The following is a 27,841-nucleotide window of genomic DNA, read 5'->3' on the forward strand; positions in this document are numbered from 1 at the left end:
AACATACAGTGTGATCCAAAACAGTTTATATAAAGGTCTGTGACACCAACTGCCTGTATATCCTTAACAAGTCATTTCACCCATCTGGGCCACAGCTTACTCAATTTTAAAATGAGGAGACTGGACCACATCATTTCTAAGGACTTTCTAGCTTTAAAATTCTCTGATTTCAAATGCTCAAGAGTTTGCTCATGCCACAAATTAGTGAGTACTTTGTCATGTGCCGGACACTGACCCAGACTCTAGCTATACATTAGTGAACAAAATAGACAAAGGCCTGCTGTCCTGGAGCTCACATTCTGATGGCAGTTGGCATAGTGAGACAATAAACAATTAAACAAGTCAGCGTATGATACATCTGTAGGTAATAAGTACAATGAGGAAAATTAAAGCAGGAGAGGGGCATTAGGGGGTGGTGGGAGAGTGGGGTTATACTGAATGATCAAGGAGACCTCACTGATAAGGTGACATTTGAGTCAAGACCATGATGGAGCGTGATGTGGAGATCTGTAAGAAAGAACGTTCCAGAAACAGGTAATAACATAAGTCCTGGGCAGAAGTATAATTGGTGTGTTCATTGAAGCAAGGAAGAGCAGTAGATGAGGTCAGAGAGGCAGTGAGGAGCAAGATCATGTAGCTCCTTGTAGAACATTGCAAAGGCTTTAGCTTTACTCTTAATAGCAAGGGGCTATTGCATGGCTTTGAGCACAGAAGTGACAGATACAACACACATTTTTAAAAGATCACTTTGGCTGTTGTGGTGACAACAGTCTGTCGGGTGGCAAGGGTGAGTGTAGGGAAACCAATGAGGAAGCTATTGCAGTAACCCAAGTGAGAGATGATGGTAGCTTGGACCAAGGTGCCAGCAGTAGAGTACTGAGAAGCGGTCAGATTGCTGGATTTATTTTGAAAGTAGAAGCAGGATTCACTGAGTTTTGTATATTTGAGGAGCCTCTGTCTAGGGTCTATGAAAACAGTGTGGGTGTTTGCTGTGAGTCCTTGTAGAGCCTGGTGGGCTGGACTGTGCCTTGACCTTCAGGAACTCTGTGAGTGTGGGGTCTGTTGGAATTTAACTGTGGAGATACAGGTCCTTCTTTTCCCTGGAGACTAAATGGTGGTTGGAGGCTCCTTAGCCCAGGATGCTGTCAGATAGCGGTTGGGGGAGGAGAAAATGTAGGGCCTGAAGAGATGCTGCTGTTACACCATGGGATGAGGGGTCATTTGTTCTCAGGGGCCTGGCTCCATCTGACTTTGTAATTCCTCCAGTCTCCCATTGAGCTTCAAAGGTCTGTCTGCACAGAAAAATATAGCCCCGTGTCCACTGCAAACAGGAGTGCCATCACCAGGCAGAAAGTGATTTGATACCAAGGCGGAAAGACGAATAGAGCTGCCGGACCTAATAGGAGAGGCACAGGGATGAGAAGATTGACAAGTGTTAAGGCAGAAATTTGGAATACACAGTCAGGGCCTGTTGGGGAGCCTTTGTGAAGTCACCCAAGCCAGGAGCTAAGGCCAAGGCCAAGCGCAGACAGGTAGCCCAGGAAGTCTTCATAGCATTTCTTCATCTCTCTGCCTTCCCAAATAAAGCTCTGGATCAGCATTGCCCAAAGGCTGACCTTGGACACATCTGTTCTAAGGGACATTAGTAGAAGTTATAGAGGAAAAAGGTTTTGTGGTCACCTAGGTTTGGCAAATGCCTCATAAAACTTACTTTAAAAGTATTTTTTACAATAGGACTTCAGGAAGTATTGAATGTGCACTATGAAGATGAAAGGAGAGGAACAGAATATGCAGCATGTTCTGCATTAATTTGGCCACAGAATTGTTCATTCTGAAAAGCCTCTCAAAGAGTCATGTGACTGGGGAACAGCCTTTGGGAAACATTGAACTAGGACATCCACAGACCACACCAACAGATGGTCACTCGCCACCTCCTCTGATCCCAGGATGGGTGGTATTCACTGACCAGTGCTAGTCTGGCATAAATAGCTTGTGATGCCTCCTGAAAGGGCATGATATGGATTTCACAATGCGCACTTTCTCAAGAACAGATGGAAGCCTAGTTCTTTGCATGTGCAGAGAGACTCTCATGCCAACATGGCTGCCCCCAGCTTACCTTTGAGCCTAGCCTGAGAGGGTTAGTAGGGAGGCACGAGAAGCCTCAGAATCCTAGAGACAAGAGAGACATATGACAAGGTGGAGTGGTTTGAATGAGGTGGGAAAGAGGGAGGGTGGTTATGTCTGGTAGACAGATTTGGGGGGATGACTCTGTCTCCTGACAGTTAAAACTTCAAGTGAATGACACCCATTTCTATAATCCCCGAGGAATGAGCTGGAACAGAGCTACGCATCCACACAGCAATCAGTTCAAGCTAGGACTTTAAGGGTTCCTGTTGACATCAAAGAGGCCCACTCAGGAGAAGACAGGTACTGAAGTCCAAAAAAGATCAGTAATCCTCTCCCTACCCATCCTTCCAAGGCCTGAAGCCCCTTGAACAGCCTTGGTTCTCACCTTGGACAATGATATTCACAGGCTGTGACGTGTGCAGCATTTGCCCTATAACTCCCGTGCAGTGGTACATGCCACTGTGACTGAGGTTTGCTTGTCTGATGGAGAAGCTGGAATTCAGATGGGAAAACTTCTTGGATTTTCCATTCTGGTAGAATGTGACCTTGTACAGAGGCTTGCTTCTCCAGCTGTGGCACCTCAGGAGGATGGGCTCCCCATCCTGGAACACGAGGCGAGTGGTCTGGAGCAGCAACCAGTCTGAAAGACACAACATGGGAAGGAAAAGTTCTAAGGCTGGATACCAAGGCACTTGGAGCCTCGTCCTTGGGGATACATTACTCATTTGAGTACTCTTGAAAAGATGTGGAGCAGAGGAATTGAAGGTGGTTCATGGCAGGTGTGAGCATTCTCTTACAGGCAAATATGGCATTATCTGTGGGACCTCTGAAGGACAGTTTTCAGAAGTTCCAAAGATGAATGGCAGGAACACCACTCTCTGGCCCAGGGGTGCAGGGTGATTTTGAGACATTAAAAACACTATACTGGAGTAAGGAAATGAGGGCATTTCAGTAACTGTAGAGGTTGCTGAACAGGACCTGAAACCTTCAGTTTGTGTGGATACAGCATTTGTGGTCGGGGAATTACTAATTTAATGGCAACTTTTGAACAATTTTGGGAAATGAGGGTGGGGAGCCATTCTCCATATTAGCAACAAAATGGAGCTTTAATAATGCCTCACCCACCCTGAATGGAATTTCCATCCACATAAGAAATGAAAATGTGTGTCCTTGTGAATTCAGTATTCAATTGTTACTCTGAACAAGACGAGCATTAAAGAAAGCTTTTAACTTAAAATCAATTCTTCCTCCCTGCTTACAAACATTCCCAGTCACAACCACCCCCTCCCTTCACTGATGGCAGAGTAATCAGATTCCAAAATTTGGCTATCTTGGAGGACAAGTCTATAAAGAATGTTTCAAACCCACACATCTATGGACAGCTAATTTTCAACAAAGAAGCCAAGAACATACAACGGAGAAAGGAAAGTCTCTTCAATAAATGATGTGGGGAAAACAGGACAGCCACATGCAAAAAAAGGAAAGTAGACCATTATCTTACACCATACACAAACATTATCTCGAAATGGATTAAAGACTTGAATGTAAGACCTGAAACCATGAAACATCTAGAAGAAAACATAGGCAGTACATTCTTTGACATGAGTCTTAGCAACATATTTTCAAGCACCATGTCTGACTGGGCAAGGGAAACAATAGAAAAAATAAAGAAATGGGACTACATCAAACTAAAAAGCTTCTGCACAGCAAAGGAAACCATCTACAAAATGAAAAGACAACCTAACAATTGGGAGATAATATTTGCAAATCGTATACCTGATAAGGAGTTAATCTCCAAAATATATAAAAAACTCATACAGCTCAACAACAAAAAAACTAATAACCCAATTAAAAAATGGGCAAAAGCCCTGAACAGACATTTCTCGAAAGAAGATATACAGATGGCCAACAGGCTCATGAAAAGATGTTCAACATCGTTAACTATCAGGGAAATGCAAATCAAAACAATGAGATATCACCTCACGCCCTGTCAGAATGGCTATAATTAACAACACAGGAATCAGCAAGTGTTGGAGAGGATGTGGAGCGAAGGGAACACTCATACAACTGCTGGTGGGAGTGCAAACTGGTGCAGCCACCATGAAAAACAGTATGAAGATTCATCAAAAAATCAGGAACTGCCATATGATGCAGCTATTCCACTGCTGGTTGTTTATCCAAAGAACATGAAAACACAAATGCGTAAAGAAACATGCATCCCTGTGTTCACTGCAGCATTATTCACAATAGCCAAGACTTGGAAGCAACCTAAGTGCCCATCAAGGCTGAATGGATAAGGAAGATGTGGTATATATACACAATGGAATACTACTCAACCATAAGAAACGATGAAATCCAATCATTTGTGACAACATGGATGGACATTGAGGGTATTATGCTAAGCGAAATAATTCCAAGGGAGAAGGACAAATACCATATGATCTCACTCATAAGTAGAAGATAAAAACAACAAAAAATAAACACAAAGAGAATTTGGTTGGATTGGTGGTTACCAGAGGGGAAGGGAAGGGAAGAGGGCGAAAGAGATGATTAGGTGCATGTATGTCGTGATGGATTGTAATTAGTCTTTGGGTGGTGAACATAATGCAATCTATGCAGAAATAGAAGTATAAAGATATACCCCTGAACTTTATATAATGTTATAAACCATTGTTACCACAATAAAAAACAAGAATGTTTCAATAAACTTCCTAGAGAAGAAAATCAAATTGCTCTATTTATTATAAAAATAAATTCTAGAATTTAGTATATCTTATTTAAATGAAAACTCATTTAAGAAAACAGTATCCTGTATACAAAAGGCAAGGTACTGTTGTTGAGACAGCATGAGACAGAAATCTGAAGTCAGGTTCTGATTTTGGCTCCACCATTTACTTCTGGGCTGTTAGGTCTCATGGGCTTAATTTCTTTGTACAATGGAGGATGGGACTAGGCGGTTTCCCTCTAATGACCGTTCAGATCTAAACTTTCTTAAATCTATATATTAACATTTTGGTAGGAGAACTCAGAAGTACAATCAGCTGTTTCTGAGGTGGCAATGCACAAAGAGAAGAGATGGGTAGTTGTGGTCAAGTTTTTGAGGTTGAGTCAACATTTATTTCCCTTTCCATTGAGCAGCATCAACAGAAAGTGACTCCACCACCAGGATCTCTGGCACAGGGACCTTAAAAGACTACAAAAAATATCATCCTCCCAATGGTAAACATAAAACACTGAAAGCTTACATGTGCCCATCTTCAGGGTTTATACACCAAGGTGCAGTTGAAGTCAACTATAGTATAAATTGCTCATATTTTCAGACATGGGGGGTGGGTAATATAGTGTCTAGGAGAATTTTTCTAAAGAATCTATTAACCTGAACACTGTCAGATGTATACATAAACCTAGGTACCATCATGTGACTTCTTTAATTAAAACCATCTAATGAATTCTCATCTCATTCAGGAATAAAAGTTAAAGTCATCATACCAGACTAATAGTCTCCACACGATCTACCCTTTCCCGACCCCCTCCCCTCTGACTTCATCTTCCAGAATCCATAGCTCCCTCTGGCATCCTGCGCCCTGGGCAGAACAACCTACTCACGCCTGCCAGGCACGCTCCCAGCTTAGGGCCTTTGTAGTCTGGTTACCTTCAGGCCCTGAGTTTTACCACACTGCCATGAGAGTAGAATGGTTTTAGGGAGCAGAAATTTCCTTCTGCTTCTCTCACCCCCGGCTGCTTGTTTGTGGCTTTGTAACCTTCCTACTCAATCAGGACTGAGGCCAAACAGCATAACATATTCTGAGGACTCTCTTAGGAACTTTCACTCAGTTAGTCCTTGGGTGATCAACATAATGTAATCTGTTACATTACCAAACACAGCAAGCAAAGGGCGTTGGTAAAAAAGGAAAGGAGTGGGCAAAAACTGCTTCAAAAAACTCACAGAGATGCTTCTCAGTAAACAAGCCACCACCGTTTCCTAAAAACTTCTGCCACGCCAACAGATTTCATCTCTCTTGTCCTCCCAGGCCCTTCCGGGAACTTCCTCCACTGACCAGAAACCACATCCAGATGCACAGGGTCGCTGAGGCTGGTCTGGCCCGTCTGGCACTTGTAGTCTCCGCTGTCGTTGTTTCTGGCCTTAAAGCTGTAGCTGGGCTGGACTTGGGTTGTGATGGAGCTCCCATTATGGAACCATTGGGTGTAGTCGTTCCCAGGGGTGTGGGCCCCCTGGCACTTCAGAGTCACGGTATCCTCCCGGAGCACATTGATCCACGGGGGCTCAAGGCTCACCACAGCCTTTGGGAGATTTGCTGAGGGGCAGAGAGCAGAAAGGGATGGGAATAAGTAACCTTGGAGGGACCATGGATTCCAAAGGAGTTCACAGGGGAGACCAGGGGCCAAAGAGTCTCCCCTTTATTGTAGACCCAATTAAAGATCTGTGTACTTGTAGCAGCCTCATTCCCTTTAGGTCTTTGGTGGATCCAGTGGGAATCCTACCAAGAATCAAATCCCAGGTGCCTCTAAAATGGGGGAAGCACCCATGCTGAACCCAAGCCTGGTTCTTGGTAGAACAGATATTTCCCTACATGGTAAATATAGCCTCACATTGTGAGACAATAATGCCATAAACCCAAGGAAACAAAGAGCAAACTCACCAGCTCCCCCGCGTACAGAAGCTGTGAAAGAGAAGAGAGTGGATCAGTGTAGAGCAGGAGAAGATGAGGAGAGCAAATGTAGTTGTAGGTGTGTGGAGAGGGGCAAGGGGAGGCCATCTTGGGCTCCTTCTTTCCCCAGTGCCCATCTCAAGAGCCTGTTTCTAGTTACTCTATTTCATAATAGAGTAACTCATAGAGTTACTCTAGAGGCCTCATAGAAGTGACTGAAATTACCCTATTCCAGAATGACCCTCACTCACCCAGCAGCAGCAAAACTGTCAGTGGTTGAAGCAGCCACAGGCTACCAGGATGTACATTCAGAAATGTCTGGATCTCCATAGTCATCCCAGAACTGGGCTTGAGTCCAGTGGGGTTTAGGAGATGAACTTAGAGAAGAGGAAGGAAATTGCTTCATCCTCTCAAACGGTCTCATCTGTCAGCAGACTCCATTTCTGCAAATCAATCAGTAACAAATCGAACTAGAAGCTGAGTCTGCTTTACAGACAAATCTCTCTGTCCTATATTACCTTGTTTTGCCCTTGTGAAACCCTAGGTAGGGTTCTTCTGCTGGTGAGGAAATTGATGAGGGAAACACCGGGAAGCAGAACCAAGAATGGAGCCCTTGTCTTGAGTTCTCAGCTCTCAGGGGCCCTTCCCACCACACTCCCTGTGCTGCCTCTCTGGCTGGTGTACAGAAAGTTTTAAATAAATTTCAACCAAGACAAGATAAAGAAGCCTAGTCAAACCTGCAACCAATAAGAATTAATATTAAACACCACAACAAAATGGAGATTTATCTTGCAGAAAGATTCAACCCAAGGAAGTCTCTAAGTACACCACAGGCAAGACTGTTGTTCCTTCACCTGCCTTCACCCCCGGCCCTCCTAACAGAAAAGAAAATTTTCAAGCATTAGAAATAATTTTGGTAAGAAAGCCGTGAAGTTATTGCAAATGTTGTATATTCTGTGCAGGTGGCTGTCTAGTATGCCTGGGTTCAGCAACATGATAAAATGGTCACAGTGGTTAAAAGTCAGTCTATGGAGGCAACAATGGCAAAAATAGACAAATGGAATTACATCAAACTGAAAAACTTCTGCACATGAGTCAACAGAGTCAAAAGATAACCTATGAGTTGGAATAAAATATTTGCAAGTCATATACCTGATAAGCAGTTAATGTCCCAAATATATAAAGAACTTCTACAAGTCAACAACAAACACAAAAACAAACAACCCAATTTAAAAATGGGCTAAAGACTTAAATAGGCATTTCTCCAAAGAAGATATACAAATAGCGAACAAGCCTATGAAAAGATACTGAACATCACTAATCATTAAAGAAATGCAAATCAAAACCACAATGAGATATCATGTCACACTCATTAGGATGGCACTTTAACAAAACCAAAAATACCAGAAAATAATAAGTGTTGGCGAAGATGTAGAGAAATTGGAACCCTCGTACACTGCTGTTGGGAATGTAAAATGGTGCAGCTGTTATGGAAATCTGTATGGAGGTTTATCAAATAATTAAAAATAGAATTGCCTCATGATTCAGCAATTCCACTTCTGGGTATATATCCAAAAGAATCCAAAGCAAGATCTTGAAGAGATATTTGCACACTCATGTTCATTGCAGCATTATTCACAATCACCAACAGATGGAAGCAACCCGCGTGTTCAGTGACAGACGAATGGATCAACAAAATGTGGTATATACATACAATGAATAGAATATTATTCAGCCTTATAAAAAAAATCCTGCCACGTGCTACAACATGGATGACCCTGAGGACATTATGCTAAATGAAATAAGCCAGTCACAAAAACAACAAATACTGTATATGAAGTATCTAAAGCAGTCAAACTGACAGAAACAGAAAATAGAATGGTGGTTGCCAGTTGCTGGGGGACGTTGAAATGCGGAGCTGTTGTTGGATGGGTACAAAGTTTTAATCTTTCAAGATAAAAAATTCCAAAGATCTATTGCACAGCAATGACAATAGACTCCTCACTACTGAACTGTACACTTAAACATGGTTAAGACGGTAAAATATTTTTTATGTGTTTTTTTTTTTTTTTACCATACTTAAAAAAAAATATTTCTTAAAGTCAGACTATGAGATCTTGGACAAGGTCCTAAAATTGTCAAAGCTTCAGTTTCCTCCTCTGTAAAATGGACACTGTCTGGTGTCTAATAAATGTTCAAATAAAAGTAGCTTTATATTTTTATGAGTATTCCCAAGGTTTTTAACATTCGAATTTTTCTTGAAGGATCGATTCTTTATTGTCAAAGTCTTTATGGTTAAAATCCCATCAAGAAGGCACTGGAAGGGGGCCCGGCCCCATGGCCTAGTGGTTAAGTTTGGCGTGCTCTGCTTTGGCGACCTCGGCCCAGTTCCTGGGCGCTGACCTACACCACTCATCAGCGGTCATGCTCTGGCGGTGACACACTTACAAAATAGAGGAAGATGCGCACAGATGTTAGCTCTGAAAAAAAAAAACGAAGAGACTGGAAGGGACGTAAGGAAACTTTTGGAGGTCATGGATATGTTTATTACCTTGATTATGATGATGGTATCATGGCTGTATGCTTATGTCCAAACGCAACCAATTGCGTACATTAAATATGCACAGTTTTTTAATATATCAATTATAGCCCAGTAAAGCTATAAAAATGTATATATAAAACAAAAAAAGGAAGAAGAAGGCACTGGAGTAGCTTGCCCCCAGCAGGAGCCAAAGATACAGGCATTACCTACAACCAGCAATGCAGCCTGCTGGAGAAGAGGGAACCAGAGCCTGGAGAAGATGGTGGCGCCCTGCTACCTTCCATGCGCAAAGTACAGAAAATCGAAATAGATTACCCTGTTTTTCAGAACATTTTCTCCCATTGAAATTTTCTCCCATTGAAATTGTAAACATGAAGCTCTGGGCTGTTTCAACGTGGAAGCAGGCATTTCCTTTCACTTCCATAATGTAACGCCTCAACACTCTTTAGGGATACTGGGAAAATCACATTCCCAGGACATCCATCGCTGGCTTATGTTCTCAAAGGGCAGTTCATCTTTTTCTGTCCTTTCATTAACAAAGTCTCCCCCTTGAGATGACTGGGGCATTGGCAACCATATAGAATTGATAATGTCAAGCCATTTCAAGATAAGACCACTCTTGCTTTGTTATTTATAGGAGTTCCTTCCTCTGTGAGGTTCTGTTTTGGCCCAAAGAGGGAGGAAGTCGACAATTAGGATTTTATTAAGTTACTTTTCAGATTTGGTTCAGTTGGGGGGAAAGACTGGCACGTAAGAGGGAATTACCACTGAAGCAGGGCTCAAGAGGTGCTATGGAATAATGAAAAGGAAACACAAACTGCGTAAACAGCCTAAATGAGAAGAAATGGAAAATTGTGAAACAATGCTACTTTATAATACACACTCCCTCCTCCACTCCCAGGAGATGGTTGTAAGTGCATATACAGAAGAATTTTTATAGAACATAAACATTCTTGTATAGAACATAAAAGAATTTTCTATTCAGCCTCAGGTAGAACTTTGAAAGTATGTGTGTGTTGAACTTAATGTTTAAGTGTGTGATGGGCAGAGGAAAGGCAAGTGTGATGGTTAATTGACACATGGGCAGGCATCATTCAATCCTTTGAGGGCAGAATAGACCAAAAAGGCAGAGGAAGGGCAAATTCCAGCTCTGTCTCTGCTTCAGCTGACACAACTATTTTCTCCTGCCCTCAGACATCAGAGCTCCTGGCTCTCGGGCTTTCAGACTCAGGTGGGCACTTACACCACTAGGCCTGGGATTCTCAGGCCTTCGGACTCTAACTGAATAACATGACCAGCTTTCCTGGTTCTCCAGCTTGTAGACAGCAGATCTTGGGACTTCTCGACCTCCATAACGGCACGAGCCAATTTGTATCATAAATCTCCCCTTCTATGTATCTACATATATCCTATTGGTTCTGTTTCCCTGAAAAAAACCCTAATACAGCAAATAAAAGCTGGCAACTCTCTGCTCATAAGTGAGAAATGAATGATAATTTTGGGTCACCCAAAGAACAACATCCCTAGAGGGTGCTGTTTTTGAGGCCTTGAGAAACAAGGGAAAATCTACACTGGAAGTGACATTATCTTACTTCTCCGAAGATCAGAAAAGCTCTTTTTTGATACTAAAGTAGATAGAAAACTATAGCTACAGACTTCCTAGCAAAAAGGAGTCCCAGAGAACCAAAGCTTGATACCTGAGAGAAATTGGATAGTAAGGAGTCCTGGAAAATTAAAGACGCTAAGACTTTTGAGCAATCAGTAGTAAATCTTCCAAAACTTCAGCTCCAGCCTGACCATGCCCCTAACTCTGCTTTCACCCCCATACACTGATAGTTCACCTCTCCCACATCACGCAGCATCTGACCCTGGACATACCCCCTCGTTTTGGCTTGTTACTACCCACACTGTGCTGCGAGTGCAGCATCGTCTCGCCCCACTGTGCAGCAGAAACAGGAAAGAAATTGGAATACAGACCTCAAGAAGGGAAGAAAAAGGAGCTTTTGAGGAGGAAATCTAAGAAGGAAAATATAACCTTACCCTCAGAACCCATTAAAAATTTAAATGGCACATCAAAAGCCAATAGATGGATATCTGCCCCTTCCAGAGAGAAGTAGGGAACTGCGCAAATACACACAGCCACAGGTAGGAGCCGGTGAATTTGACCTAACAGAGTACGACGACTCCTCAAATATACTAGCAGAGGCCGAGGTTTCTTGCTTGCTTGTTCTTTTGTTTTATTGTGTGTGTGTGTGTTTCTCTTAGGAAATGAAGTCAATGGAATTCATAAAGAATCCATGAATATTAGTTGTTTTTTCAGGCTTCAGTGACAGGCTTTGTAGAAGAACGGCTCTTGAGAAGAATGTGTAGAAAATAAAAGAATTTGCTATTCAGTCTGAGGTAGAATTTTGAAAGTATATGTGTGTTGAACTTAATGTTTAAGTGTGTGATGGGCAGAGGAAGAGGGATCCATTCCTTCCAGAAGATCCAGAGCCTTCATGTACCCATATCTCTTGATAACTCCTTCTGTTATCTCAGATTAGATTTGACAGAACTGTGTCTACCCCAGACTTGGGGTTTTAACAACGCCTTCTGTAAGATTTCCTGGCCACCTACCCCGACACATTTATCAGAACTTATAGAAATTCTATTCAGCATTCCAGTCTCAGGAGCAGCATTTTTGTGGTGCTAAAGAGGACTTGACGCTCTTTACACAAGATCTACAACAGTTCGAGGATTAAGACTACTTGTGAACAAGGTCAAGAATAGAGGTGGTGTGACTCACAAAAATATAGATGCAAAACCTTCCCCCCTCTCAGGAAGGAGTTCATGAACAGGCAGGGAACTCTCTCTGAGGTAGGAGAGCTGAAACGTGTCTGAGCATGATTGTTTGTCCTTGGGAAAAGTATATTTTTTCATTATAAATTGCACACCATTATTTTTCCTATGATTATACAGTTTTCTGACTCATTAGAACGGCAAAGTACAAACAAGCCTCACAGGCCTGTCCTCAGATATAACTGTGAGTATTCCCTGGGAAAAAGCCTCAGAGCAAGCAAACAACAGATTTTCATTCATTCATCAAATATTTATTAGGTGCTTACTATGTGCTAGACTCGTCTAGACACCTGAGATACATTCATGAATAAAACAGACAAAATCCCTGAATTCAGGGATCTTGCCCTCTATTGGAGAGAGATATAAAATAAAAAGCAAACCTATTAAATAAGTAGAGTATGTAGCATCATATAAGGGGTCTGGGGGACAAAAGAGCAAGGGAAGGGGATTTGAAGTTGGGGGTGGATTGCAATTTTACATATGGTGAGAAGGTGACATTTGAGCAAAGATTTGAAAGATGGGAGGAACTGTGCTAGTCATATCTAGCAAAAGAACATTCCAAACAGATGGAACAGTCAGGCAAGGGATCTGTTAAAAGACAAACTGAGGCATATTAAACATTTTAAGAGTTTATCTGAACAAAAATCGATCTGTATCAGGCAGTATCCAATCTAGCAGACAGAAAGGAGCTCCAAGGAGCTGTACTAAATGAAAGACTTTTAAAGCCAGAAGGAGCAGGCGCAAGGAAGTTATACCAGGCAAAGAAGCAGATTGGTAAATGCAACGTTACTTTCCTTTAGGGGATGGCAGGGGTCTATGAGGCAGATTACCTAACTAGTGCTGATCAAGTGAGTCCTGATCGAGTGGTTTAAGATTCCATTTCTGAAAGAGCAAAAACTGTAATTAAGACTCGGTTTAGTGACTAGGGGCTTAGCATAAGCAACTCCATTTTGGGCCTGTTGTCTTGTTTTTTAACAGATTGAAACTGCTTTAGGTCTGGAATGTTCAAGGAATTGTTTGGAGGAGTGGAACTGAGTAAGGGAGAGAGTAGTCAATGATGAGGTCAGAGGGAACAAGGGAGACCAGATCACATGCAAGCACTGTGAAATCGTTAGCTTTTTACTCTGAATAAAGTGGGGAACCACGGAAGTATTTTGAGCATAGGAGAGACGAGATCTGACATACGTTTTAAAAGGATCATTCTGAAATGCTGTGTTGCAAATAGACTGTAGGGTGGTGAGGGTGGAAACAGGGAGACAAGTGAAGAGGCTATTGCAGTAATCCAGGCAAGAGAAGATGGAGGCCTGAACCAGGGTAGCTGCATTTATTACTTATTATAATGAAATTGTTACTGCTACAGTTTGGATCTTGGTGGTTCAAATTAGCATCAATTAAATAATCACCGGAACATTCTCATTCACTCTGGATGCAAGGGTACGGACGTGTCTGAATCTTGTTTTGAAACTTGAATTTATGATAAATTGTGTGGTAGGTTTCTGCTTTGCAAAAAAAGTGTGAAATGTGACAGCTGGTGACAGGTGATTCAAGTTGCCAACACCAGAATGTAAGGGCAGAAGATTCATTTATAGAATCACACGAATAGAATGCTGAAGTCCAATCCCTTCATTCTATAAATGAGGAAACCATAGCCCAGACAAAGGCTGTGAGTTGACCCAGGACATACCTCTCTCCAGTGCTGATGTCTGGGTCCCATTACACCTCACTGCCTGCATTCACTCATCTGCACTTCCCACTCAAGACTTACAGGCTATGTCTGTTTCTCTAATTGCCTCAGTTATTTGTCCTTCCATAATTCAAGAATAAGATCATCAGATTGAAAGTTTCCCTAGGGCAGAGATCCTAATAGATGCATAACACTGATTTTGGCTGAATTGTGTAAATGGCACATTTATTGAGCATCAGACTTTATTACCCTAACTCTAAACTGAGTGGCCTCAATTACTGATTCTTCTATCTAATAACTGTCAAAAAGAACGCTCAGCGCCAACTTCTCTAAAATGATATTTTGGGAAAGACATATTCCCCCAAAATTTAGTTGTTTTATATTTTCTTTCATCTGGAGATCGGAGAAGGGCGTCCTTGCAGGCCAGCACTTTAAAGAGCATTACTGCATCTGAAACAATTGATAAATGAATCAACAATTTAGTCCGTGAAGTTTACCACCATTGAGCACAATAAAGATGATATTTACCTAGAAAACCATCAAAGTAACTGGCCCTAATGTGCTCTCTGTAACTCACAGAACAACATCAATGTTGCCATTGATTGACTGAATTTTGAATACTATAGCATCTGTTTAGTGCTCCTCAACTAGTAGCAAAACCAAGCAGGCCAGCCCAACAGAAAGGGTTCCAATGGGATCAGGATGGATGAATGGGTGTTGGTATGCTGATTAGCCAAAATGTCTATGGCAGGAGTTTCATGGATTTAAAGGGCAAATTAAGCATTGTGTTCAGGAGAGGGCAGCAAGTGCCAAGGTCAGAGAATTCTTCCTGACAGATCATCAGGAGGACTTGATATTTTGAGAGGCAGATTACAGATAAATGGGAGAGTGTTCTAGGTGACTACCAAAGGCAATACCAGTTGTGGTATGCTAATTAGAGATTGACTTTCCATTGTAACTAGGGATGTGGAGTGGACAGACATCACGAGATAAAGGGCTTGGAGAAGAAGAAACAGCTTCCTAGTAAACCCGACAGCACAAGTCACAGTTCTCCTATCAGCCCTCACATTTCCTTACTGTTCAATGTGCCTGCCTCAAACTCTTCCCCTTACCCTGTTTTTGCCAACAGAAATCTCACACAGCCTTGTGAATTTTCTTCACATCCCTCCTTGAGACACCCATCACCATTTTCTGCTTCTGAAAGCCTCGCCCCTTCATGTACATAATTGGTTGGAATGTAAACTAAGAAGGAGCTTTAAAAGTTTACTTAGATCTATATTTCACATAACAAAATCCATACACGGAAGTAACAAAATACACAAAATGTAGGTAATAGCAATATTAACATGCCACACACATGTGAATAATAATTAGTTCTGCTTGTTTAATGTGAGAGAAGAGGATTAAAAAAAAAGTCAAAGGACAAAGACCTCAATTATAAAACATACTGAGAAGAAAGCACCCTGTTTGGGGGGAAGATTCCCCTCCACTCCCGTTCCTGAAGTGACAGGGCAGGGTCACAGAAGTCTAGGGGGCCCGTAAGCCCAGCCCTTACAGTCAGAGCTGACTTGTCAGGAGGGGCAATTCAGTCGACCTCTTCCATGACGGGGCCAGTACTGGGGGCTCCCTGGCGGGCTTGAGCTCCACAACTGCTACCCCCAGGGACACCAGGCCCCCCCATAGAGCCTGGAGAAGACGGGGCCACAGATTTGCTCCAGCTCCCTCTTCTGATGCTCATACTCCTCTTTCTCTGCCAACTGTGTGTGCTCCAGCCAGCCAAGGACTTCCTGACATTTGTCTTGTACTTTGCTCCTGTCCTCTTCAAGAATCTTGTCTCTAAGGCTTTCCTCTTGCAAGGAGCTCTTCACATGGAAGACATGAGCCTCCAGGGAGTTTTTGGCAGCCACTCTGTCCCTCTGGGCCTCATCCTCAGCCTTGGACTGCTCAGCCTCACGAACCATCCTCTCCACCTCTTCCTTGCTCAGCCGGCCCTTGTCATTGGTGATGGTGATCTTGTTGGCCTTGCCTGTGCTCCTATCGGTGGCCACCACACTCAGGATGCCATTGGCATCGATGTCAAAGGTCACCTTTATCTGGGGGACCCCATGGGGGGCAGGAGGGATGCCACCGAGCTCAAAGCGCCCCAGCAGGTTGTTGTCCCCGGTCATGGCCCTCTCACCCTCATACACCTGGATCAGGACCCCAGGCTGGTTGTCCGAATAGGTGGTGAAAGTCTGGGTCTGCTTGGTAGGGATGGTGGCATTCCTCTGGATCGACGTGGTCATCACTCCACCTGCTGTCTCCAGCCCCAGGGACAGCGAAGCCACGTCCAGCAGCAGGAGATCCTGCACTTTCTCACACTTGTCCCCCATCAACACTGCTGCCTGCACAGCAGCCCCATAGGCCACCCGCTCATCCGGGTTGATGCTCTTGCTCAGCTCCCTGTGGTTGAAGAAGTCCTGCAGCAGCTTCTGCACCTTGGGAACGCGAGTAAAGCCGCCCACTGGAACAAGTCATGAATGTGGGCCTTGTCCAGCTTGGCGTCCCGCTGGGCCTTCTCCACTGGCTCCAGGGTGCTGCGGAAAAGGTCCGAGCACAGTTCCTCAAAGCGGGCTCGAGTGAGGGACGTGTAGAAGTCCATGCCCTCGAACAGGGAATCGATCTCCAGAGTGGCCTGGGTGCTGGAGGACAGGGTGCGCTTGGCGAGCTCACAGGCCGTGTGAAGCCTGCACGGGGCCGCTTGTTCCCGCACAGGTCCTTCCCGCGCTTCTGTCGCAACTCCTCCGTGAGGTGGTGCAGCAGCTGGAGGTCAAAGTCCTCTCCACCCAAGTGGGTGTCTCCAGTCTTGGCCTTCACCTCAAAGAGACCGGCATAAATAGTGAGGACCGACACGTCGAAGGTGCCCCCACCCGGGTCGAGAATGAGCACGCGGCGCTCTCCGGCGCCCCGCCGGCCCAGCCCATAGCGATGGCGGCCTCTGTGGGCTCGTTGATGATCCTCAGCACGTTGAGCCCCGCGATGGCACCCGCGTCCTTGGTAGCCTGGCGCTGCGAGTCGTTGCAGTAGGCGGGCACCGTGATCACAGCGTGGCTCACCGGCTGGCCCAGGTACGCCTCGGCCGTCTCCTTCATCTTGCTCAGCACCCTGGACGAGATCTCCTCGGGGTAGAACGCCTTGTCCTCCCCGCGGTAGGACACGCGCACCTTGGGCTTGCCGCCCTCGCTCACCACCTGGAAGGGCCGGTGCTTCGCGTCCGCCTGCAGAGTCGCGTCCGCAGACTTGCGCCCGATCAGCCGCTTGTCGCCGAACACGGTGTTGCGCGGGTTCAGCGCCGCCTGGCTCTTGGCCGCATCTCCGACCAGCCGCTCGGTGTCGGTGAAGGCCACGCAGCTGGGCGTCGTGCGGCTGCCCTGGTCATTGGCGAGGATGTCCACGCGGCCGTGCCGGAACACGCCCACACATGAGTACGTGGTGCCCAGGTCGATGCCTATCGCCACTTCCCTCGGGCCCACATGGCTGCGGCTTCTCGCGCTCCTGGGGACCAGTCTGATACGCGAGACTGCGGCACTTGGTGCTGCTCGACCGTCGAGGCGCGCTCCGCTGCGCCGCTCTCCGCTCGCCTTCTGTCCTGCAAGCCCAGCTCGGCTCTGCCCGGCTCCGCGTCCACGAGCCTTAGATCCACTTTCCGGGGACGCGCCTCCGCCCGCCCGCGCCGCCGCGAACCTGCCGGCGCTTTCGCGGAGAGCCCAGAGCCGCCCACCCCCCCCGCGCGGGCTGACTCAGCCGGGGGGGCGCCGCGCTGACTCGGGGAGCAGGTTCGCGCGGCTCCGGCCGTGCGAGGCGGGGCGCGGGTTGGCCGCGCTGGCCCCACCCGCCCCTGACTCGGAGCTGCGGAGAAAGTGGCAGCTTCTCCTGGCTGGTTCTAGGGGCCGTGGGTTGCGGCAGAAGCCAGTGAAGGCCTAACTTCCCAAGAGAACTAGTTCTCCCCCTGTTGGCTGAAGACAGCCGGCCTGAGTCCGGCGGCTCGGGAAAAGCTGAAAGTATGTTACCGTGCGAATAGAGCCGTGGTCTCCAAGCCGGGAGTTTAAATAGTCATTTTTTAGGTCTTAACATTTTTTGTCTTGAAACATAAAAGCGGTATTTTCGCAATTGTGACAGATGGGCGGCCTGATTCTGGTTGCGGAATGAAGCTAGGGACAGCGATGAGAGAGCCCCGGGAAGTACTGTTTGTGGGTCGCATTGGTGGTTCCGTGGTAGGGTTCCTGCCTGACACCTTGTAGGCCTGGGTTCGATTAACAGCCTAATGTTGCCTGATCTTTTCCTTCCAAATAGTCATTTTAATTTTTTTTTTATTCCTTTTGCTGCACTTACAACACCAAAGTAAACGAAACCAGTTAGCTGAAGGCTAGGTTCTTTTGATTTGGCTCCCCATCCTCTACGAAGTTGCTTTCTTGAAGGGAGACGAGACCTGGCGCTGTGGCGGGCGGACTCGTGTGTGATATCGCCGCCCCACCCTGGAGAGAACTCAGCACACGTGGAAGGAGGATGCAGATGAACTGTGGTGGAATGTCGCTCCTGTTGTCGATGCCTGTCGCTCATATTCCCGAGGAGCATGGTACCCAAAGGCAGGTTGGAAAGCACAGTGTGCGTTTTTCTCTGAAGCCAGGGCTCAGGTGGGGAGTAAACTCCTGCAGGCCACAGGCCATCCCATGCTCTGCAAGCCAGAGGGCGAGGGGAGTCCATTGGTCAGCAAAGCCATCCTAGTTCCTGTCAGTTCTGCGGCCTTACGAATTGAATCTTAGCCATGTCTCACTTTCTTTAATCCAGGACAACCTATTGGAGTTTTCTAGTGTTTCTACTTGGCGTGGACTTCTACTCGGAAGCCAAAAGGGGGAGCCTTTTTGGAGACCTGGGGGTGGAAATGGAGGAAAGAGGAGCCACCTGTCTCCCGGCTGACAGGCGGGGATACTCACCACTATACTAATGAGGACGGTATCTATGGGGAGCGGCATACTTTCTAACATTAAACTGTAGTAGTGTATTGTATGTAATATATTGTTATTTGCCTCATTCAAGGGAAACTAATTTTTACAGGGAGAAACTAAAAACCCTTGCTTGGTAAGTGGCTCTATTCTCCTCAAATGGCTCAGAATCCTTTGGAAAGTTCTCGGGGCCTTTGAAGAGGGAGGAGGGAGTCAGGATGCAGAGGTCAGTCCCCCTTCTGGACTGGATTTCTTGTTCAACCCTCTCCCAGTGTGCCAGTGAGAAAGAGCTGGCAAAGTCTTCTGGGACAGAGATCCAGCTATGCCGGGAAAGTGATCAGTCCGAGGAAAAAAGGGAATGTTTGAAGAAGTGTGCAATGAATGACTTCCACAGTGGAAAATCAAACCATCCTCAAAAAGAAGGAACCTATTTCATAACTCCAGGAGGAAGAGAAGCTTCAGCTCTAAACTCATTCACTCTCAGAGTCTAGGCCTGGATGTGAGAGTCCAGACATTTTGGCCAAGAACCTGCAAGAGAAGAGTCCTCACCTCAGAAGGGAAAAGGCGGCCTGGCCTGGGGTCTGTGCCCTGGTCTGTTCAGGGACTGCCTTGTCCAAGCTCCTCCAACCTTCTCTCCCAGCCCTCAGCAGCCTCAAAGCCCCACCTACCCACCCAGCCCCAAGAGTTCCAGGTAAAGCCCTAAAGCAAGCACCTCTGTGCCTGCACATTAACCACAGCCTCACACAGGCATTCTTCCAAGGTCATTCTCTTTACTTTTGAGTTCAGAGAGGTTCAAGTATAGAGGAGTTTATGTATGCAGTGCTAACTTTATACATACGCTTACATGTATCCATTTATGTTTAGTAGCTTAGTTTGAGTATCTTTAAAAGTAGAAGAGATACTAAAGTGATAACTTAAATAGACATTGTGAAGTGGAGGGATGCTGATGACTCAACACTGAGTACAAAAAGCAAGTTGTAGAACAAACATACAGTGTGATCCAAAACTGTTTATATAAAGGTCTGTGACACCAGCTGCCTGTATATCCTTGAACAAGTCATTTCACCCATCTGGGCCACAGCTTACTCAATTTTAAAATGAGGAGACTGGACCACATCATTTCTAAGGACTTTCTAGGTTTAAAATTCTCTGATATCGAATGCTCAATAATTTGCTCATTCCACAAATTAGTGAGTGCTTGTCGTGTGCTGCACACTGACCCAGACTCTAGGGATACATTAGTGAACAAAATAGACAAAGGCCCTGCTGTCCTGGAGCTCACATTCTGATGAGAGGAGGGGTAGTCAGACAATAAACAATTAAACAAGTTGCAAATGATACATCAGTAGGTAATAAGTACAATGAGGAAACATAAAGCAGGAGAGGGGCATTAGGGGGTGGTGGGAGAGTGGGGTTATACTGAACGATCAAGGAGACCTCACTGATAAGGTGTCATTTGAGTCAAGACCATGATGGAGCGTGATGTGGAGATCTGTAAGAAAGAACATTCCAGAAACAGGAACTAACATAAGCCCTGGACAGAAGTATAATTGGTGTGTTGATTGAAGCAAGGAAGAGCAGTAGGTGAGGTCAGAGAGGCAGTGAGGAGCAAGATCATGTAGCTCCTTGTAGAACATTGCAAAGGCTTTAGCTTTACTCTTAATAGCAAGGGGCTATTGCATGGCTTTGAGCACAGAAGCGACAGATACAACACACATTTTTGAAAGATCACTTTGGCTGTTGTGTTGACAACAGACTATAGGGTGGCAAGGGCGAGTGTAGGGAAACCAATCAGGAAGCTATTGCAGTAACCCAAGTGAGAGATGATGGTAGCTTGGACCAAGGTGCCAATAGTAGAGTACTGAGAAGGGGTCAGATTGCTTTATTTATTTTGAACGTAGAAGCAGGATTCACTGAGTTTTGTATATTTGAGGAGCCTCTGTCTAGGGTCTATGAAAACAGTGTGAGTGTTTGCTGTGAGTCCTTGTAGAGCCAGGTGGGCTGTGACTGTGCCTTGACCTTCAGGAACTCGGTAAGTGTGGGGCCTGTTGGAATTTAACTCTGGAGGTCACAGGTCCTTCTTTTCCCTGGAGAATAAAGGGTGGTTGGAGGCTCCTTAGCCCAGGATGCTGTCAGATAGCGGTTGGGGGAGGAGAAAATGTAGGGCCTGAAGAGATGCTGCTGTTATACCATGGGATAAGGGGTCATTTGTCCTGAGGGGCCTGGCTCCATCTGACTTCGTAATTCTTCCAGTCTCTCATTGAGCTTCGAAGGTCTTTCAGCACGGAAAAATACAGCCCTGTGTCCACTGCAAACAGGAGTGCCATCACCAGGCAGAAAGTGATTTGATACCAAGGTGGAAAGACGAATAGACTGCCCGACCTAATAGGAGAGGCACAGGGATGAGAAGATTGACAATAGTTAAGGCAGAAATTTGGAATACACAGTCAGGGCCCTGTTGGGGAGCCTTTGTGAAGTCACCCAAGCCAGGAGCTAAGGCCAAGGCCAAGCACAGACAGGTAGCCCAGGAAGTCTTCATAGGATCTCTTCATCTCTCTGCCTTCCCAAATAAAGCTCTGGATCAGCACTGCCCAAAGGGTGACCTTGGACATATCTGTTCTAAGGGACATTAGTAGAAGTTATAGAGGAAAAAGGTTTTGTGGTCACCTAGGTTTGGCAAATGCCTTATAAAACTTACTTTAAAAGTTTGTTTTTTATAATAGAACTTCTGGAAGTGTTTAATGTGCATTATGAATATGAAAGGAGAGGAACAGAATATGCAGCATGTTCTGCATTAATTTGGCCACAGAATTGTTCATTCTGAAAAGCCTCTCAAAGAGTCATGTGACTGGGGAACAGCCTTTGGGAAACATTGAACTAGGACATCCACAGACCACATCAACAGAAGGTCAATCGCCACCTCCTCTGAGACCAGGATGGCTGGTATTCACTGACCAGTGCTAGTCTGGCATAAATAGCTTGTGATGCCTCCTGAAAGGGCATGATATGGATTTCACAATGCGCAATTTCTCAAGAACTGATGGAAGCCTAGTTCTTTGCAAGTGCAGAGAGACTCTCATGCCAACATGGCTGCCCCAAGCTTACCTTTGAGGCTAGCCTGAGAGGGTTAGTAGGGAGGCACGAGAAGCCTCAGAATCCTAGAGACAAGAGAGACATATGACAAAGTGGAGTGGTTTGAATGAGGTGGAAAAGAGGGAGGATGGTTATGTCTGGTAGACAGATTTGGGGGGATGACTCTGTCTCCTGAGAGTTAAAACTTCAAGTGAATGACACCCCTTTCTATAATCCCCGAGGAATGAGCTGGAACAGAGCTACGCATCCACACAGCAATCAGGTCAAGCTAGGACTTTCAGGGTTCCTGTTGACATCAAAGAGGCCCACTCAGGAGAAGACAGGTACTGAAGTCCAAAAAAGATCAGTAATCCTCTTCCTACCCATCCTTCCAAGCTCTGAAGCCCCTTGAACAGCCTCGGTTCTCACCTTGGACAGTGATGTTCACCGGCTGTGACGCATGCAGCATTAGCCCTATAACTGCAGTGCAGTGGTACTCGCCACTGTGACTGAGTTTTGCTTGTCTGATGGAGAAGCTGGAATTCAGGTAAGAAAATGTCTGGGTTTTCCATTCTGGTAGAACGTGACCTTGGACAGACGGTTGATTCCCCAGCTGTGGCACCTCAGGTGGATGGGCTCCCCCTCCCGGAACACCAGGCGACTGGTCTGGAGCAGCAACCAGTCTGAAAGACACAACATGGGAAGGAAAAGTTCTAAGGCTGGATACCAAGGCCCTTGGAGCCTCATGCTTGGGGCTACATTACTCATTTGAGTACTTTTGAAAAGATGTGGAGCAGAGGAATTGAAGATGCTTCAAGGCAGGCGTGAGCATTCTCTTACAGGCAAACTATGGCATTATCTGTGGGACCTCTGAAGGACAGTTTTCAGAAGTTCCCAAGATGAATGGCAGGAACACCACTCCCTGGCCCAGGGATGTGGGGTGATTCTGAGACATTAAAAACACTATACTGGAGTAGGGAAATGAGGGCATTTCAGTAACTGTAGGGGTTGCTGAACAGCACCTGAAACCCTCAGTTTGTGTGGATACAGCATTTGTGGTCTGGGGATTCCTAATTTAATGGCAACTTTTCCACAAGTTTTGGGAAGTGAGGGTGGGGAGCCATTCTCCATATTAGCAACAAAATGGAGCTTTAATAATGCCTCACCCACCCTGAATGGAATTTCCATCCACAAAAGAAATGAAAATGTGTGACCTTGTGAATATAGTATTCAGTTGTGACACTGAACAAGAGGAGCACGAACGAAGCTTTTTAACTTAAAATCACGTCTTCCTCCCTGCTTACAAACGTTCCCACTCCCAACCACCCCCTCACTTCGTTCATGGCAGGGTATTCAGATTCCAGAGTTTGGCTACCTTGGAGGACAAGTCTATAAAGAGTGTTTCAAACCCACACATCTATGGACAGCTAATTTTCATCAAGGGAGCCAAGAACATACAATGGAGAAAGGAAAGTCTCTTCAATAAATGATGTTGGGGAAACAGAACAACCACATGCAAAAAAAGGAAAGTGGATCATTATCTTACCTCATACACAAAAATTAACTCAAAATGGATTAAGGCTTGAATGTAAGACCCGAAACCGAGAAACTTCCAGAAAAAATATAGGCAGTACGTTGTTCAACATCGGTCTTAGCAACTTATTTTCAAGCACCATGTCTGACTGGGCGAGGGAAACAATAGAAAAAATAAAGAAATGGGACTACATCAAACTAAAAAGCTTGAGCACAGCAAAGGAAACCATCAACGAAATGAAAAGACAACCTAACAATTAGGAGAAGATATTTCTAAACCATATGTCTGATAAGGGGTTAATCACCAAAATATGTAAAGAACTCATACATCTCAACAACAAAAAAACTAACAACCCAATTAAAAGATGGGCCGGCCCGGTGGCGCAAGCGGTTAAGTGCGCGCGCTCCGCTGCGGCGGCCCGGGGTTCACTGGTTCGGATCCCGGGCGCGCACCGACGCACTGCTTGGCAAGCCATGCTGTGGCGGCGTCCCATATAAAGTGGAGGAAGATGGGCACAGATGTTAGCCCAGGGCCGTCTTCCTCAGCAAAAAAAAAAAAGAGGAGGATTGGCGGATGTTAGCACAGGGCTGATCTCCTCACAAAAAAAAAAAAAAAAAAAAAAAAGGGCAAAAGACCTAAACAGACATTTCTCCAAAGAAGATATACAGATGGCCAACAGGCTCATGAAAAGATGTTCAACATCATTAATTATCAGAGAAATACAAATCAAAACAATGAGATATCACCTCACACCCTGTCAGCATGGCTATAACTAAGAACACAGGAAACAACAAGTGTTGGAGAGGATGTGGAGAGAAGGGAAGTCTCATACACTGCTGGTGGGAGAGCAAACTGGGGCAGCCACTAGGGAAAACAGTATGGAGATTCCTCAAAAAATTAAGAATAGAACTACCATACGATCCAGCTATTCCACTGCTGGGTTTTCAAAGAACGTGAAAACACAAATGTGTAAAGATACATGCACCCCTGTGTTCACTGCAGCATTATTCACAATAGCCAAGACTTCGAAGCAACGTAAGTGCCCATCAAGGGACGAATGGATAAGGAAGATGTGGTATATATACACAATGGAATACTACTAAGCCATAAGAAAAGATGAAATCCAGCCATATGTGACAACATGGAGGGACATTGAGGGTATTATGCTCAGCGAAATAAGTCAGAGGGAAGAGGTCAAATACCGTATGATCTCACTCATAAGTAGAAGATGAAAACAACAACAAACAAACACATAGAGACTGAGGTTGGATTGGTGGTTGCCAGAGGGGAAGAGGGAGGGAGGAGGGCGAAAGAGATGATTAGGCACATGTGTGTCGTGATGGATTGTAATTAGTCTTTGGGTGGTGAACATAATGTAATCTATACAGAAATAGAAGTATAAAGATGTACACCTGAACTTTATATAGTGTTATAAACTAATGTTACTGCAATAAAAAAAAAGAATGTTTCAATAAACTTCCTAGAGAAAAAGATCAAATTGCTCGCCTTATTATAATAATAAATTTTAGATTTGGTATATCTTATTTAAATGAAAACTCATTTAAGAAAACAGTATCCTGTATACAAAAGGCAAGGTACCGTTGTTGAGACAACATGAGACAGAAATCTGAAGTCAGGATTCTGATTTTGGCTCCACCATTTACTTCTGGGCTGTTAGGTCTCATGGGCTTAATTTCTTTGTACAATGGAGGATGGGGCTAGGCGGTTTCCCTCTAATGACATTTCAGATCTAAGTTTTCTTAAATCTATATTTTAACATTTTTGTAGGACAACTCAGAAGTACAACCAAGTGTTTCTGAGGTGGCAATGCACAAAGAGAAGAGATGGGTAGTTGAGGTCAAGTTTTTGAGGTTGAGTCAATATTTATTTCCCTTTCCATTGAGCACCATCAACAGAAAGTGACTCCACCACCAGGATCTCTGGCACTGGGACCTTAAAAGACTACAAAAAATATCATCCTCCCAATGGTAAACATAAAACACTGAGAGCTTACATGTGACCATCTTCAGGGTTTATACACCAAGGGGCAGTTGAAGTCAATTACAGTATAAATTGCTCATATTTTCAGACATGGGAGGCAGGTAATACAGTGTCTAGGAGCATTTTTCTACAGAATCTATTCAACTGAACACTGTCAGATATATACATAAACCTAGGTCCCATCATGTGACTTCTTTAATTGAAACCATCTAATGAATTCTCATCTCATTCAGGAATAAAATTTAAAGTCATCGTACTACCCTAATAGCTTCCACGTGATCTACCCCTGCCCGTCCTCCTCCCCTCTGACCTCATCTTCCAGATTCCATAGCTCCCTCTGGCCTCTTGCACCCTGGGCAGAACAACCTACTCACGCCTGCCAGGCACGCTCCCAGCTTCAGGCCTTTGTAGTCTGGTTACCTTCAAGCCCTGAGTTTTACCACACTGCCATGAGGGTAGAATGGTTTTAGGGAGCAGAAATTTCCTTCTGCTTCTCTCACCCCCGGCTGCTTGTTTGTGGCTTTGTAACCTTCCTACTCAATCAGGACTGAGGCCAAACAGCATAACATATTCTGAGGACTCTCTTAGGAGCTTCCACCCAATTAGTCCTCGGGTGATGAACATAATGTAATCTGTTACATTACCAAACACGCCAAGCAAAGGGCGTTGGTGAAAAGGGAAATGAGAGGGCAAAAACTACTTCAAACAACTCACAGTGATGCTTCTCAGTAAACAAGCATCTCCCGTATCTTAAAAACATCTGCCATGTCAACAGATATCATCTCTCCTTGTCCTCCCAGATCCTCCCCGGACCTTCATCCACTGACTCGAAACCACATCCAGATGCACAGGGTCGCTGAGGCTGGTCTGGCCCGTCTGGCACTTGTAGTCTCCGCTGTCGTTGTTTCTGGCCTTAAAGCTGTAGCTAGGCTGGACTTGGGTTGTGATGGAGCTCCCATTATGGAACCATTGGGTGTAGTCGTTCCCAGGGGTGTGGGCCCCCTGGCACTTCAGAGTCACGGTATCCTCCCGGAGCACATTGATCCACGGGGGCTCAAGGCACACCACAGCCTTTGGGAGATTTGCTGAGGGGCAATGAGCAGAAAGGGATGGGAATAAGTAACCTTGGAGGGACCATAGATTCCAAAGGAGTTCACAGGGGACATCAGGGGCCAGAGAGTCTCCCCTTTATTGTAGACCCAATTAAAGATCTGTGTACTTGTAGCAGCCTCATTCCCTTTAGGTCTTTGGTGGATCCAGTGGGAATCCTACCAAGAATCAAATCCCAGGTCCCACGTAAATGGGGGAACCACCCATGCCGAACCCAAGCCTGGTTCTTGGTGGAACAGATATTTCCCCACTTGGTAAATATAGCCTCACATTGTGAGACAATAATGCCATAAACCCTAGGAAACAAAGAGCAAACTCACCAGCTCCCCTGCGTGCAGAAGCTGTGAAAGAGAAGAGAGTGGATCAGTGTAGAGCAGGAGAAGATGAGGAGAGCAAATGTAGTTGTAGGTGTGTGGAGAGGGGCAAGGGGAGGCCATCGTGGGCTCCTTCTTTCCCCAGGGCCCATCTCAAGAGCCTGTTTCTGCTTACTCTATTTGCAGTTTCCAGTACTCTTATAAGAGTACTCATTTCTCATGTCCTCCTCATCTCATCCCTGTCTCTCCACATGGCTACAAAGAAAACATGAATGTGTGGTGCAGGGACTGTGAAAGTACCTCTGAATTCTGACCTTAGGAACCAGTGAAATGGTAAGAATTCAGGGTTCTCTCTCGCCTTTCAATCTGTCCCTGGTGTTCAGGGCCCAGGCCTGCTCCTCACCACACTGATCCCTGGAGTCCTCATAGAAGTGACTGAAATTACCCTATTCCAGAATGACCCTCACTCACCCAGCAGCAGCAAAACTGTCAGTGGTTGAAGCAGCCACAGGCTACCAGGATGTACATTCAGAAATGTCCGGATCTCCCTACTCATCCCAGAACTGGGCTTGAGTCCAGTGGGGTTTAGGAGATGAACTTAGAGAATAGGAAGGAAATTGCTTCATCCTCTCAAACGGTCTCATCTGTCAGCAGACTCCATTTCTGCAAATCAATAAATAACAAATCGAACTAGAAGCTGAGTCTGCTTTACAGACAAATCTCTCTTTCCTATATTACCTTGTTTTGTCCTTGTGAAACACTAGGTAGGGTTCTTCTGCTGGTGAGGAAATTGATGAGAGGAAACACCAGGAAGCAGAACCGAGAATGGAGCCTTTGTCTTGAGTTCTCAGGTGCCCTTCCCACTACACTCACTGTGCTGCCTTTCTGGCTGGTGTACAGAAAGTTTTAAATAAATTTCAACCCAGACAAGATAAAGAAGCCTATTTAAATCTGCAACCACTAAGAA

General features: G+C 45.2%; 1 protein-coding gene and 1 pseudogene across 1 annotated transcript; both read right to left on the reverse strand.

Moving 5' to 3' along the window:
- Nucleotides 1–887: 887 nt before the first annotated feature.
- Nucleotides 888–27,832, reverse strand: LOC101392866 (low affinity immunoglobulin gamma Fc region receptor III-like). The gene is given in 8 exon segments (XM_087440291.1): nucleotides 888–2,767; nucleotides 6,186–6,443; nucleotides 22,330–22,476; nucleotides 22,479–22,598; nucleotides 26,278–26,535; nucleotides 26,881–26,901; nucleotides 27,346–27,537; nucleotides 27,613–27,832. Coding segments are annotated over 7 exon segments (1,194 nt in total). The 5' UTR covers nucleotides 27,431–27,537; nucleotides 27,613–27,832; the 3' UTR covers nucleotides 888–2,462.
- On the reverse strand, nucleotides 15,148–18,460 carry LOC101407761 (heat shock 70 kDa protein 6-like; annotated as a pseudogene).
- Nucleotides 27,833–27,841: the final 9 nt, after the last annotated feature.

This window comes from Ceratotherium simum, chromosome 2 (genome assembly GCF_057802395.1).
Source record: "Ceratotherium simum simum isolate JZ-2026a chromosome 2, ASM5780239v1, whole genome shotgun sequence".
NCBI classification, from domain to species: Eukaryota; Metazoa; Chordata; class Mammalia; order Perissodactyla; family Rhinocerotidae; genus Ceratotherium; species Ceratotherium simum.